Source organism: Antechinus flavipes, chromosome 1, assembly GCF_016432865.1.
Source record: "Antechinus flavipes isolate AdamAnt ecotype Samford, QLD, Australia chromosome 1, AdamAnt_v2, whole genome shotgun sequence".
Classification (NCBI taxonomy): Eukaryota; Metazoa; Chordata; class Mammalia; order Dasyuromorphia; family Dasyuridae; genus Antechinus; species Antechinus flavipes.
In genome coordinates this window covers 550764998-550779819 of record NC_067398.1, presented here as the reverse complement: position 1 = coordinate 550779819, position 14822 = coordinate 550764998, and the positions used below count along the sequence as shown (strand labels likewise).

The 14822-nt window shown below is 36.9% G+C and overlaps 1 protein-coding gene across 1 annotated transcript in view; it reads right to left on the bottom strand.

Annotated features, from left to right (window-relative positions):
* GFOD1 (glucose-fructose oxidoreductase domain containing 1) overlaps positions 1 to 14124 on the bottom strand; it is a 141785-nt gene extending 127661 nt beyond the window's left edge. The window contains exon 1 of the mRNA XM_051970665.1: positions 13868 to 14124. Within this exon, the coding sequence (XP_051826625.1) occupies positions 13868 to 14120 (253 nt within the window). The 5' untranslated portion in view covers positions 14121 to 14124. The remainder of the gene's footprint in view (positions 1 to 13867) is intronic.
* Between the last annotated feature and the right edge of the window lie 698 nt (positions 14125 to 14822).

Sequence of the window (14822 nt, the reverse complement as noted above, 5' to 3'; positions counted from 1 at the left end):
AGTCAAAATTGACTCTTCCAAGATATCAAGTCAACTTATATACAAGTGCTGAACTTGTACTGGTGGTACAAGCAAAAAGAAAGTCCAGTTCTCAAAGTACTTACATTCTAATGGGGGAGGGGGAGAACAGGAGGGAGAAGAGAGGGCACCAAAATCTGGACAATCAGCAACAGAACTAGAAAAGGAGTAAAGGAGTAAGTATGGCTGGTCTGGACAATTCTCAAAATGGAGTTTCCAGGAATTTGCCAATGGGAGAAGTGAGCTTCAGGGGCAGAGTTATCTTCCCCCATGTGTAGAACAGGTCTTCCAGGAAGAGAAAGCATCTAAGGTTGATAGAGAAGTCCAAAGGGTTATCAACAGAGCCAGAGGAGGAGTCATCGATGCTTTCCCTAGTGACAACCTTCACTCATCTCAACACTTCATTCCCCAATGAAGTTAAGTTTTACAACTTTCTAATTTTGTTGTTTGATCATTCCAATGATAGCTAGCTCTTCATGACCCCATTTGAAGTGTTCTTGGAGAAGATAATGAAATAATTTGCCATTTTGTTTCCCAGCTCACTTTACAGAGGACAAAATAGGTTAAGTGACTTGCTCAAGGTCATACAGCTAATAAGTGCCTGAGGCCAGATTTGAAGTCAGGAAGATAAATCTCCAGCTCTCTATTCACATCATCACCAACTCTCGGATGCACTTTTTTGGCTTATCTTTGTTTCTGTCTTATCCCCCAACTATACTATAACTCCTATGTAGCTGAAAGCCAGGTCTTAACTAAACACATCTTCAGTTCTGTACCCATCAGATCCTTAATAAACAGGTCCTTATTTAGGACCAGCTCTAAATAAATAAATAAATAAGATTTTTTTTTTTAAGTTTAATGAAATATTGTGTTATAAATTCCTTAAGGGCAGGAACTGTGTTGTTATTTCTTTGTATTCTCCATAGTACCTAGCACAGCACTATGTCTATAATAATAGCTCAGTAGATTTTGTTGAATAAATGAAAAGCCAATAAAACTGTGATGGTACTTTTATTCAAAATGCAAAGTCATCACTCTGTCACTTGCCTGTGACCTTAAGCAAATTTTAATCTTTCAGAGCTTCAGTTTTCTCATCTGTAAAAACTGGAATACTAATTCTTGTTCTTCCTATTTAACAAGGTCACAATAAGAATCAACATCTCAAAGTACTTTGTAAACCATAAAGCATTATGGAAATGTACAATGGTACTATCACTCATATCTGGCTAAGAAAATGAGGAGATAAGACCACAGTTACACTTCAAAAGCTAAAAACCAACTCATTGAAACTGAATCTCTTATTGGGGTCCAATATTAGTTTATTTACAAATGTCAGTCTTTAACCATTTAATTAAGCATCTGCCTCAACAGGCTGATTCTCTTGGTTAATAAGTTTCTTGGGGTTTTCACTAGAGAATCACTTTCAAAGTGTGTGGCTTCCTTCTTTATGAACTCTGAAAATTAAGTATATAAGATTTCTCAAAGGAGATTTAACAAGATTTTTGAACGCTAAGTCCCACTTCTATACACACACACACACACACACACAGGGAGCAGAGGAGAGAGATTTGGAAAATCCAGGAAAATTTTTATCATGAGTGACAGGTACCACAATACCAAACCAGACTAGGAAATGCAGTGACAAAAGCTAACACTATCTCACAAATCAAAAGACTAAGGTCCTGATAGCTCTATAGGATCACCACATGACAGCATGTAGAAACTAGACAAATTGAAGTAAAAGATCAGCAGATTGCCAGGAGCTAACAAAACTGCACTGGGGGGTTAATCAGATAACCAAATATTTTATAAATACTATCTTATAATATTCTATTCTATTAAGAAGCTTTTGTTAATTTTTTTTTTCCAGAGGGCCAACAGCATACTTTGATTTATAATATAACCCAGGAAAATCCAAACCACATAAGACATCCCTGATTTGTCCAAACACCCTGATGGAAAGGCCACAAGTTTCAAAGATGAGTAGCTGGATTGGTCAGAATAATGGATTTATCAGTACTACCCATAGGTTATTGACAATCTTCTTATACGAACATACTATCATCATGGGAAATATTGTTTCATATAATATATATGCATATATATGTACATATGTACACATATATATGCACATATTCACCTTCTTATACATCCTTCTTCTAGAAGAAATGATTCTTAACAGTTTCCAGAAGCCCTGTTTCCTGTAGGAGCCATACCTTGTCTTTGATATTACCAAGATAATTTTCTATGAATAGCTGACTAAACCTGCAATTCTCCTTTCCAGACTCACACATAGCTTTCAAGTGTCTCAGCACCTGGTGTGCATATGCAATTAACGTTCATCCAGACAAATTCTGATCTTGACTTTCCTCCAAGATCTGCAATCAAAACTATGTGTATCCAGCTATATAGTTCTACATTTAAAATCAGAGAGGAATCAGTAAAGTCTTTACCTTAAGGATCACCTATTCCTTAACCCTCATTTGACAGAAGCAAGTCGATATTTCTAAATGAATAATGCCATATCAAAATATTTATAGCAGCACTTTTTATAGTAACTAAGAACTGGAAGCAAAGTAGGTGCCCATCGATTGGGAAATGACTAAACAAGTTATGGAATATGACTCTGCTATAAGAAACAATGACCACAATGACTACAGAGAAACATGGTTAAAGTTATATGAACCAATACAACTTGGAGTAAGCAGAAACCTTCAAACATTTATTAAGCACTTACTATATGCCAGGCACTGTGCTAAATACTGGGGAGAAGGCTAACAGGAAAATAATTTATACAGTGACTATAACAATGGAAATGGAAAGAATAGCAGCAACAACAAAAAATAATAATAAACTCAATGTTCTACAATAATAATGAGCAAGTTTGATCTACAAAAGGTTTAAAAATTGCACCTGTTTCCAAAAATGGAAGACTGATTATGTGTATGAAGCATTGTATAAATTATCAAGTTTAGTTGATATTTTGGTCAGATTTGCTAAACTTTTTTCTTTCTCTCTTAATTTTTATTCTTTGTTACAAGGAAGGGAGTCTGTGAAGATAAGAGGGGAAGAACATAAAGGCTGTTCCAAAAGTCTTAATGAAGACATTTGGAATATTATACATTTGGAAAACAAAATGATTTTAAAATAAAGATATCAATAAAATTTCTAAAAAGAAAAACACAAAAAGAAATGAATAATTCTGTTTAAAATAACTGCATCAAATTTTCAAAAGGTCCAACCTCACCTTTATAATGGCCACAAACAACAATTTGGAACTTGATGTTTGCTAGGATAGAAATCATAAGAATGAAAAATAGATTTAGAGTGAGTTTTAGGGGAAAATGGAAAGATAAAAAGATGAATGATCAGATAAATAACTCAGACTATTTTGGATCTCCTCCATCACAGATGCCAGGCAGTACCTTTGGCAAACATACATCTTCCTGTTTTATGCCTAAATTAATGTTTATTATCTGAGGATCACTGAATCGGTTTACTTTTCTTGTTATATCTTCTAAGGCAGCGATGTCAAACAAGTAGAAACAGAACCCTACCAGCTGTACATTCATTGAAAAAAACATGAATTAACATTGTCTATGTTGCACTGTATTTTAATTTATTTCATTAAATATTTCCCAATCAGATCATGCAGCCAAGGTTATAAATTTGACACTTCTGTTCTAAGGAATCCTTAAAAATTTTCATGTTTATCCAGATGGAAGACACTAACAAAAGAAGACAAAAAGCAGTTCTACTGAGTGAAATCATTTTTCACAATCCACAAACAAGAAGCACAATAGGCTATTATATTCTTTTGTGAGATGATAAAGATCTCAACTTGTATTTGGAGATATTTATCTAGAGAGCTTGTCCAACCTGGGACAGACCACAAATTGGACAACAAATTTGTTCTAGGTTTGAAAAGGAGAAGAGTGGGGACTAGAGTGTTTTCAAGAAACTGCAAAGCATTTTTCTGGACTCTAACCTTCCCATGAAAACAAAAATCTACCTCTTCAATATGAACAATTTACCATATTGCTTTATGGCAATATGTATAGATACAAGCAAGCTGCCACTGGGTTTAACTCAATAATTCTCAAAGGTGGCTTTGATATGTCATGAATTGTATGGATCTTATACTTGGAACTATATATGCATTCACATCATTTCTCAAGGATTGTATGAAACCCAAACTTAGCAATTGAATACACATTCTCAAATTAAAAGAATCTCCTTCCTCTTCCATAGTGTGCCGATCCTGAAGGCAGGGAATAATAACAACATTGTGCTGCCTTAAATTTAAAGAGAAAAAAAAAAAAAAGCATTTGCAATCACTGACCCAACCCATGCTGAATCTTCCATCTAGGGGTAAAAAATTTTCATCTAATCCAATCTTTCATCCAATTCAGTTATTCCATCTACTGTGTCCCAGATAAGGAGGCATGCAACCTCTTTCTGCTTATATACTTTCAATGACAAAACTCATTACTTCATAAATGTTTGAACACAATTCTTCAAAAATTCCTCCTTAACCTGTGATGGAGAAAGCCATCTACACTCACAGAAAGGACTGTGGGAACTGAGAGTGGATGACAACATAGTATTTTCTCTCTTTTTGTTGTGGTTTACTTGAATTTTATTTCTTTCTCATTATTTTTACTTTTTTTATCTGATTTTTCTTGTGCAGCAAGATAACTGTATAAATATGTATGCCTATATTGGGTTTAACATATATTTTTACTATGTTTAACATATATTGGATTACATGCTATCTAGGGGAGGGGGGGAGGAGAAGAGGAAGATGGGAACACAAGATTTTTCAAGGGTCAATGTTGAAAAATTATCCTTGCATATGTTTTGGAAATAAAAAATTTCAATCAAAAAAAAAAAATCATCCTTAACTTAAGCCATCTTCCTCCCCATACCTTCCAGCCATGGGTCATCATGAGTCCTTTACTACCTTCATTTAACAGATGAAGAAACTAAAACCTGGGCAGAGTGAGCAAGCCAGTACAGGAGATCACCTGATGCTCAGTTTGCTGCAAGTCCTAATATAACTCTTCACACCATGTAAGCATTTCTATTTCTTTGACTAATACTGAGTTTTTATGCTTCTTAGACTCCAATTGTTTTGAATAAAGCTAAGGAATTCATGTAAGCTAAAAGCTAAAGATAATCAATTATAGCAATAAGAATTAGAAATGAAACTGCTTTTCTTTAGATATCATTTACTTTCCACTTCAGTCCAAGCTTCTTTTCTACATTCATTACCACACTGTGATTCCTTCAAAAATCTTAAGTATAAAGATAGGCTATGATTTTAAAAAAACACCAACTTCGGGAGCAGCTAGATGGCACAGTGGATAGCACTGATCTTGAAATCAAGAAAATTTAAGTTCAAACTGTCACCAGACACTTAACACTTACTAGCTGTGTGATCCTGGACAAGTCATTTAACTCTGATTGTCTTACCAAAAAAAAAAAAAAAAAAAAAAAGGAAGAAAAATAGCTACTTCTTTTTTTTTTTTTAAAGACACTTTTAACCATATTTCTGTAAATTTGGAGGAGAAAGTACAAAAAACATAAATATCCTCAAGAAAATATTTTGAAATGCTACTTAGCTGCTGGTCATCTTGCTAGGCAGAATTATCTCATTTGAGTCGGTCTACTAACATATTTAATAATATATTCTATTACAGAATAACAGTATTATATTATAGTATAGTATTATAATAGTATAGTAAATAGTATTATAATAGCATGTAATACATAATTAGCAGTTTTATTTATGTAATATTAGTATCTATAATAAATACTGTACCATATATGCTATATATAATATAGTTATTATATGCATAATATAATTAGTAGTCTATTATAGTTAAAAGTAGAGACCATGAGCTAAGTTTTATGTCTTTCATAGCCTTCTGCACATAGGTTTAAATACAGGTTTATATAATAGAGAGGCTAAATTTTGTTATATATTTCTTTGGTTCATTGGTGCCCACCATTCAAAAAACATTTTCTACTGTGTCATATGAGTAATCTAAGTCAAAACATCTATTTGATTACCTATTCATTCTTTCTTGGTGAGAATCACAGAATATATCTTGGGGTTTTTTTCTCCCTTCATTTTGAGGAATTCAAAGGCCTCTAGCCTCTCTGTTTAAGTTTACATTTCTGTACAATTGTCCTTTTTTTCAAAGTCAGAAATCTTCAGTTTGGTAATAACTCGAATTAACAAAATTTCAGTTTTATACAATGAGGATAACATTACCTAATTATTCTTAGAAATAATTATCAAAACTTCTTTTGTTTATGTAGTATCCAGGGACTTCTCATACTTTCTACAATTTTCATATACCTGAATTGTACTAGTATCCACTAATGCTTCCAAGCAATTTATTTACAAAAGGTGGGGAGAAGGCCACAAGGGATCTTAAAAGAGGCATGGAAAAGCAAACATCAGTGTACCATGCTAGAACTCTGCAGTTGACAATGATGGCCAGTAGATTTATTTCCTCATCTGTCCCAGCCTCAAGACCTTTAAAGCAGTAACCTTCTAACTTCAAGCAACTGCTGACAGTATAGGAGGAAGAACCGGGAGTTTGAAATTCCCAGCTAAGTAAACTCAAACAAGTTAGGACAAAAGCTGACTCAGTCACAATATGCAACAAGATCAAAGCTTAGGTGAAGCCCTAAAATCTTAATTAGCATCCAAGGAGTCTTTTGGTGACCATAATCTGGCAGGTTTAAAAAAGACCTATGGATTGAGTTTATGATCTTTTGTTAAGGAAAAAAGAAGCTCATTAAAACAGAAATTGTCACTCTTTACCATAGAGCAATAATTATCTTGACATGGTCCCAATGACAGCTTACAACCTAAAATAAAGGTAGAGAAGTAGCATTGTCAGCTTCCCAGGAGCAAAAGCTAAAAAACTTGAAATAGGAGAGTCCTAAATTCTATTTTTTGTTTCTGAAAAAACCTCTTCCTAGCAAAGCAAGAAGGGCTAAATTTCTCCAAATTATTAATATATTTAGCAACCTTTACTGAAAAGCTAACTACATGGGCTGTGCCATGCTGAATAGTCTGGGGGACAGTCCACTGTCTATATTTTATGAGTGTCTATTTTCTGTTGATAAAATAGCAGCTAACATCTATATAATGCTTACCACGTATCAGGCGTTGTGCTAAAAACACTTTACAATTGTTTTCTCTTTTGATTCTCACAACAACCTTGAGGGGTAATTGTTGTTATCATTCCCATTTTACAGATTAGGAAACGGAGCAGATTAAGTCACTTGCCCTTTGCCCAGGATCACACATCTAGTAAATGTGGGAGGCCAGATAGATGAGTGCTCAGATAATAGAGCACTGATTCCAGGCCCAATGCTCTGCCCACTGTGCTATCTAACTGCCTAGCATAAATTATGTGCTTAATAAATGTTTTTTGACTGATATTTTCAACTTAGAATTCCTAAGGCAAATGCTACCTTGATTACAAGTGCCTCACATGGCTCATTCTGTTCTATGGTCCCAGCCACGTTTCACTTTATACCCAGATACCAACCTTCTTGTTTACCACCTGGCACTTTTTCTACTTCTCTTGCATTCCATGGATTTCTTGGTTGATTTTTCAAGCCAAAACACCTACTCTGACTGCTCTGGATCTATGATTTCTTCTATAATATAAGCTTCTTGGGGCAAATACCATTTAACTTTTGTGTTTGTGTCCACAATACTTAGCATGGTATTCAAAATAGTGATTAATAAATGCTTTTTTCATTAATTCACTTTAGATCTGATAGCTAGCTCCAGAGATGGGTTTTTCCCAAAAAATGATAGCACTATACTTAAAAAATTTTTTTCTAAAATGATATTCAAAGGGCTTGGCAGATATTTTTTATTAGTCACTTGTAAAAGATGGGGGAATCATCACCTGATGATTGAAGATATAGAAAATAAAGTCCAATGTAGGATGATTTATTCCAGAGGAAACAATTTGCCAACAACAAACAGTCCTGCAGCCCAGAGAGATTCTCATATTCTAAAGAGAGCAGTTCTCATGGCTTCATGGAACAAGCTTACCAATGTAGCTCTGGGTAAGAATTTACAAAGTGAAACAAAGCTTACCTGCATATAAACACAAAATCTTAATTATTCAGTAATGGATGTCTACTGAGCAGAAATCAGAAAGGACCATAGTATATGTACACAGATTTCCACATTCTATCAATAATTTGGTCTATGAAAGATGCCTATATTACAAATACCCAACTTGGGAAGATTGGAATTCTCTTTATAAGGAAAAAAATCACTGTGTTAGGAAAGTGTTAAATATTAGTTACACTAGCTGATTAGCTCAATTAGTGAAAGTATAATTATAATGAAATTGATCAAAGTTCTGATTCCTATATGAGCAAATGAGTTAACTTATATAAAAGACTTGGGATATCTTAAAAGTGCCATATAAATGTCCTTCCTTCTAGAAGAGGACCCCATAAAGAGAGGGAGGAGACATGGAATTAGTAGCAGTAGTAATAATAGCAGCAATAGCAGTAACAGTAGTAGTTAATGATAGCTATGTAGTCAAGCTATATAATTCCACCTCCAAGGACCATTGTGCTTATGATGTTTAAAAATAATAATAAGCACAAGCCAGTTTGCCCTACTAGATAAAAAATTGATAGTGTCAGCCCTGACATCTTCATATAAAAAAGAGCAATCCATATTACTTTAATTTCAACACTAAATATAAACAAGCTTAGTGCAACCCAACCCAGATCAACTCCTGTAATATAATCTCTTTTTTGCTTCATTCATTTATTGCATTATGTTTATTCGAGGTCCAACTGGGACTAAAGTCAACCAAAGAAGGAAAACCCATTGTACATCTGCAGGTGCTCCTGGAAGAATGGTTTTTGTTCCCTGGTTTTCCCAGTGATGAAGTAAGAAAGAGGAAGAAAAAAAAAAAAAAAAAAAAGACTGCCTGAGTCTCTACAAGACCTAAACCCTACAAAATCTAATTCCACTACAATTGCACTGATAACTTTCTCCCACATCCAAAAATTAGCAGCACCAAAATTAAGGTTGAATTCTAATCCAATTGGCACTAATGAGACAAGCAAAGCTTAAGAAAAGGCCCAGGCATATCTAACATGTATAGGACTGCTTGCCATCTAGAGGAGGGGTTGGAGGGAGGGAGAGGAAAAATCGGAACAGAAGAGGAAAAATCGGAACAGAAGTGAGTGCAAGGGATAATGTTGTAAAAAATTACCCTGTCAATAAAAAGTTATAATTATTTTTTTAAAAAGTCATTGAGAAAAAAAAAGGAATTTTAAGATTCCAAATTCAATGAATGTCATCATCAAAAAGAAAAGAAAAGAAAAGGCCCAGGACAATAGAAAAATGAAATGAAAATTTAAAAAAAAAAAAAAAAAAAAAACAATCTCCCTTCAAACATGCTTTAGGGATAGGCTTTCTATTCTCTGAGCTACAGTAAACCCAGCTGCTAAATCTTGGGTTTGAAGAGGCTCTTTAAGAAGATAAACACCATATTTGTTTAGGATTTTTTTATGACAAAAGAAGTACTATTGATGCATAACAGAGCCTGTTTTATTTATCAGGAGCAACATAACCCCACCCATCCCCACCCCATCCTCTCCATACAGAAGTGTCTTGATACATAATTATCAGCTCAAGTTAGAAGTGTCAGCTGATGTCAGATTACTCGATAGCTCTGTACTCCCAAACTGACACAGCAATATATCCTCCCTATATGTGTTTATTCTTGGTACCCTCACCATCAAACAGAATTATGTTATAAACACAGGCAGAATAGAGTGACAGATTTAAAAGTTAGGGAGACCTGGGTTCAAACTTTGCAGGTAGAATTTCCTAACAGGCAGTATGGTTTGGTCTAACAAATGCTAACCTCTGTTCTTTTTTTTTTAATAGCTTTTTATTTACAAGATATATGCATGGATAATTTTTCAGCACTGACAATTGCAAAACCTTTTGTTCCAATTTTTCCCCTCCTTCCCCCCACCCCCTCTGCCAGAGGGCAGGTTGACCAATACATGATTAACTCTGTTCTAATGCTGTCTGTGATTTTAGGCAAGTTACTTAACTACCTCCCTAAACCTCAGTTTCCTCACCTATAAATCAAAAGATTAAACTAGATGGCCTCCCTTCCCACTCTAGAAGTATAGTCCTATAAAAATTAGGAGATTGAGTTTAATCATAGGGGTCAAAACTGCAGTCCATCCCAACCCACTAGGTCAGATTACAACTATTTAACAAAATAAATAAAAACACAATAAAATATAGACATTATTACATTTTTAAACAGTATCAACATGCAGCCCCAAAAGATTCTTATTTAGGGGTTATTGGCCCTCATTTCTATTTAAGTTTGACACTACTGAACTAAATGACCTCTGAGTCCCTTCCAGCTTTTCATTTATGACCCTATGACTAACAGTTCATCTACAAAATTGGGAGCATACCTGTTATTCTTCCGGGGGGGTGAAGAGGGGAAGAAAGGGAGAAGGATAGGGGGTAGGGGAGAGGGGAATTGCCAGGCTCAAATTCAATAATAATGTATGTAAAGCACTTTTGAAACCAGTTTGAGCCCACAGAATCAAAAAGATCTAGATTCAAGTTCTCTGAAGAATATAAGGCTTTCATTCCAACTGATAAATTGTCAAAGGATATAAACCAGACAATTTTCAGATGAAAAAATTAAAGCTATTTCTAATCTAATGGAAAAAATGATTAGAGAAATGCAAATTGGGACAACTCTAAGGTAGCACTACACACCTCTCAGATTGTCTAAGAGAACAGGAAAAGATAATGACAAATGTTGGAGGGGATGTGGGAAAACTGGGACACTAATACATTGTTGGTGGAATTGTAAACTGATCTAACCATTACAGAGAACAATTTGGAACTATGCCAAAAGGCTATCAAACTGTATACCCTTTGATCCAATAAGTACTGAGCCTATACTCCAAAAATATCATAAAAAAAGGGAAAAGGATCCATATGTGCAAAAATGTTTGTAGCAATCCTTTTTGTAGAGGCAAAGAACTGGAAACTGAGTGGATGCCCATCAGTTGGAGAATGGCTGAATAAGTTATGAATGTTATGGAATATTATTGTTCTATAAAAATTGATCAGCAGGATGATTTCAGAAAGGCCTGGAGAGACTTACAAAAACTGATGCTAAGTGAAATGAGTAGAACTAAAAGTACACTGTACACAGCAACAAGATTATGTGATGATCAATTGTGATAGGCTCTTTCCAACAATGGCGTGATTCAGGTCAATTCCAATGGACATGGGATAGAGAGGACCATCTGTATCCAGAAAAAGGATTGTAGAGATTGAATGCGGATCACAATATATGATATTTTCACCTTTTTTGTTGTTGTTTGCTTGCTTTTTTTTCATTTTTTTCCCTTTTTGATCTGATTTTTTCTTGTGCAGCATGATAAATGTGGAAAAATATAAAAATTGCACATGTTTAACATATATTGGATTACTTGCTGTTTAGAGAAAAGAATGGAGGGGAAATTTGGAACATAAGATTTTTCAAGGGTGAATGTTGAAAACTATCTATACATATATTTTGAAAATAAAGTTATTATTAAAAAAAAAAAAGAATATAAGGTTTTACCCTGAGCAAATCTAAATGTCTTTAGGTTATAAGATGAAGATCAACTGCCAGATTTAGAATTTAGAGAACCAATTCCTTATACTATAAAAAGCACAAGTTCAATTTGAAAAAAAAAAAGTGGCGATATTAATATCAAAACTTCAAGGATTCACAATTTCATGGTATGAATATACTCTCAGCTGACAAAGATAATAAACCTTCTATTCTTTCCAAAGAAGTAATTTAACTGACTCCCCAATAAGACAACTCTCAAGTGCTTTCTTCACAACAATGCTATGTGAGAGGTGGAGCTAACATCATTTTTTTTTCTTAAGGGTTAAGCTTGGGGAACTTAAATGACTAGCCTAAAGCCACACAACTAATAAATGTTAGAGACTAAGGCAGTACTTGAACCCAGATCTGCTAATTTCATGTCAAACATTCATTCTACTATACCGTACCATAGCACATGTTTAAAACACAAGAAATTGTGACCCAGTGCTTGGATATCATACTGCCTGAATACAATCGGTTATAACCTCTAGGATTGATTCTAGAATAACAATAGTTATTTAGCATTTATTTATACAGCACTTTAAGGTTTTCAAATTGCTTTGCCTATTATCTCACATGAGCCTCACAACAACCTAGTAAAATGAGGACCATTAATAAAGCCATTTTACATGTGAGGAAATGAGACTAAGTAAATGACTTCTTGAGATCACTCAACTATTGTCTGATATAAAATCTGAACTTTCATCTTTCTAATTCCAAGACCCTCTATCATGTCTACTAGGAGTATGTACTAGTAAAAATGATTTCTTTCCTGAAGAAAGTTTTTTCCAACCTCTTTGTAAGTCTATGATTTAGTCATAGTTCACATAACCTTTACCTACTATAAACCCAAGATTATTTTTAAAAATATTTTTCCCTTGGGTTCTTTCTTGAATTTGATACTATTTAATATTTACAAGTAGAGTATTTCATAAATGGTTCCTAGTTTCTTTTTTTTTTTTAATTCTCCCTTTAACATTTTATCATGTTCTCTTTCTTCCCACCAAAACCCCAAAATTCAAGAACAATATATCACTCCTTTGATGACACTTCAGACAATGTTTGTTTTCTAGAACCAGTAAATAGTGTACAGTGTCCCTGGGAAAATTAACAATAGGAGTGTTCAATGAGTTGTTTTTCCCTCCTCCGGAATATGAAAGAGATGTTAATCTAGGATCCTGGGATGATAAAGTATAAAGAGATCACCATCAAGCCTTTCAACACTAAGGCTTTAGAAATGCTTTTGAAAGACTTTGGGGAAGGAAACAACAATTAACCTACAAAAGGAACCAGAGACATCTGTCTTCCTGGGTACAAAGAAATGATGCTTAGGACACCACAGTTTCCATTTTCATAGAATTTTAGAGCACTTATTTCAAATCCCAAACCAGAAGCTAGACTTGACCCAAAAGAATGTAAAAGAAAGCTCCAAAGTTGTAGTTTTAATCACCACCCAAATTATATATATGGCCAGACCAAAGCCTTTCTTGCTAGCCTAACTGCGTTTGAATAACCTCAAAAAGGCTCCAGGGAAGACACCTTATCTCCTTCCACCTCCTGCCTAAGGGCTCACACTGGAATAATTCCAGACGCTTGCTATCCCAGAACCCTCTCCTCTAAAGCCTAGACGAACAAACAAACCCAGTGGGAAAAAAAAACTACCTAGACAAGGTTTTGGCAGGAGTTACATAGCAAAACTCTCAGCCCCCCAAGAAAAGCCTAAACACGTGGGGTGTCATTTACTCAGTTTTCTCTGGGACTGCACACGCCAACACACACACACACACACACACACACACACACACACACACACACACACACGACTCGGCATTTGGTTTCTTCTTACTGTCCAAGCTTGGCGATCAGCATCAGTCTCAGTATCGCCCCGGCTCCCCCCACCTCACACACACCTCCAACATCCTCTTAATACACGTGCAGAAGGAAGAACCTCCTGAGTACCAGGGAAGGGAAGACTCCGGGGGTGAAGAAGATAGAACATGTGGGTGCAGAGGCAGAGGGAGTCAGTGGATTTCTCCTAAGGCTTGCTAAGGTGGGGAGGACAGGTGTGGAGAAAGGGCTTGGAGACTGGGGAGTCACGGAAAGGCGCAAAGGCAGAAGGCTCACTCACTCACCCAGGGTTTTGACCGCGATTTGCCTAGTGAGGGGAGGAGGCAGGTTGATGCAGACCAAGTCCACATCCTGGTGAAGCAGCACTTCGTCGATGCGACTGGTGTAGAAAGGAACGCTCATCTCCTTGGCCAGCTCCTCGGCTTCTTCCTGCGTCCGGCCCCACAGTGCCTTCACCGCAAAGCCTTCGTCCTTCAGGAGCGGGATGATGACCCGGGCAGTGAGGCTGGTGCCGAACACGCCCACTCCGGGCAGCATGGCTGCTAAACTGTGCAGCCACGGGGATCTCCGGGCTAACGCACATATACACCCCACGATTCCGGACCTTGCAGCTCCAGCCGGTTCCCTCGGGGACCATGCGCCACGCAAGGGATCTGGAAAGCCGAGCCCACTTCAGGGACGCCGTTTGTGGCTCACAGTCCTTCCAGTCGCCGCCGCCACTGCTGCTGCTGCTGCTGCGCCCGGTTCCAGAGACTCCCGCCCTCGCTCCTGGTGGCTGCAGAGACGCAAATGCCCCACTGCCCAGAGGAGCACCGGCTCAGGCTGGGCACCGGCCACCGCGGCAGCCTGCTCCGCGCGCACCGCCTGGGCAGCTCCATAGCCGGCTCATCCCCTCTCCACCTCCGCCGCCGCCGCCGCCACCGAGCTTCCCAACCTTTGCGGCCCCGAGACTGGGGGGTGGGAGGGGTAGGTCTCCGGCTTCACCCCTCCCACACACGCGCCCAACTGTCTTCGCGGCTGCGAGTCCCACCCACCCTCAGCCCGCAGACGCCCCCCAAAAGCAAAAAGCTTGCAACCTTCCAGAGCAAGGAGTGAATCTGCTTCTGTCTTCTCGTTATCCTCGTCTCTTCGTAATCAAATCAACCAAAACGAAGCAGCCTCCAGGAGGCTCGCGGAGAAGGATGCTGAGCTCCCTGGCAGGGTGGGGGTCCCAAGTTGCTGAGCGGCGGAGTCACGGCA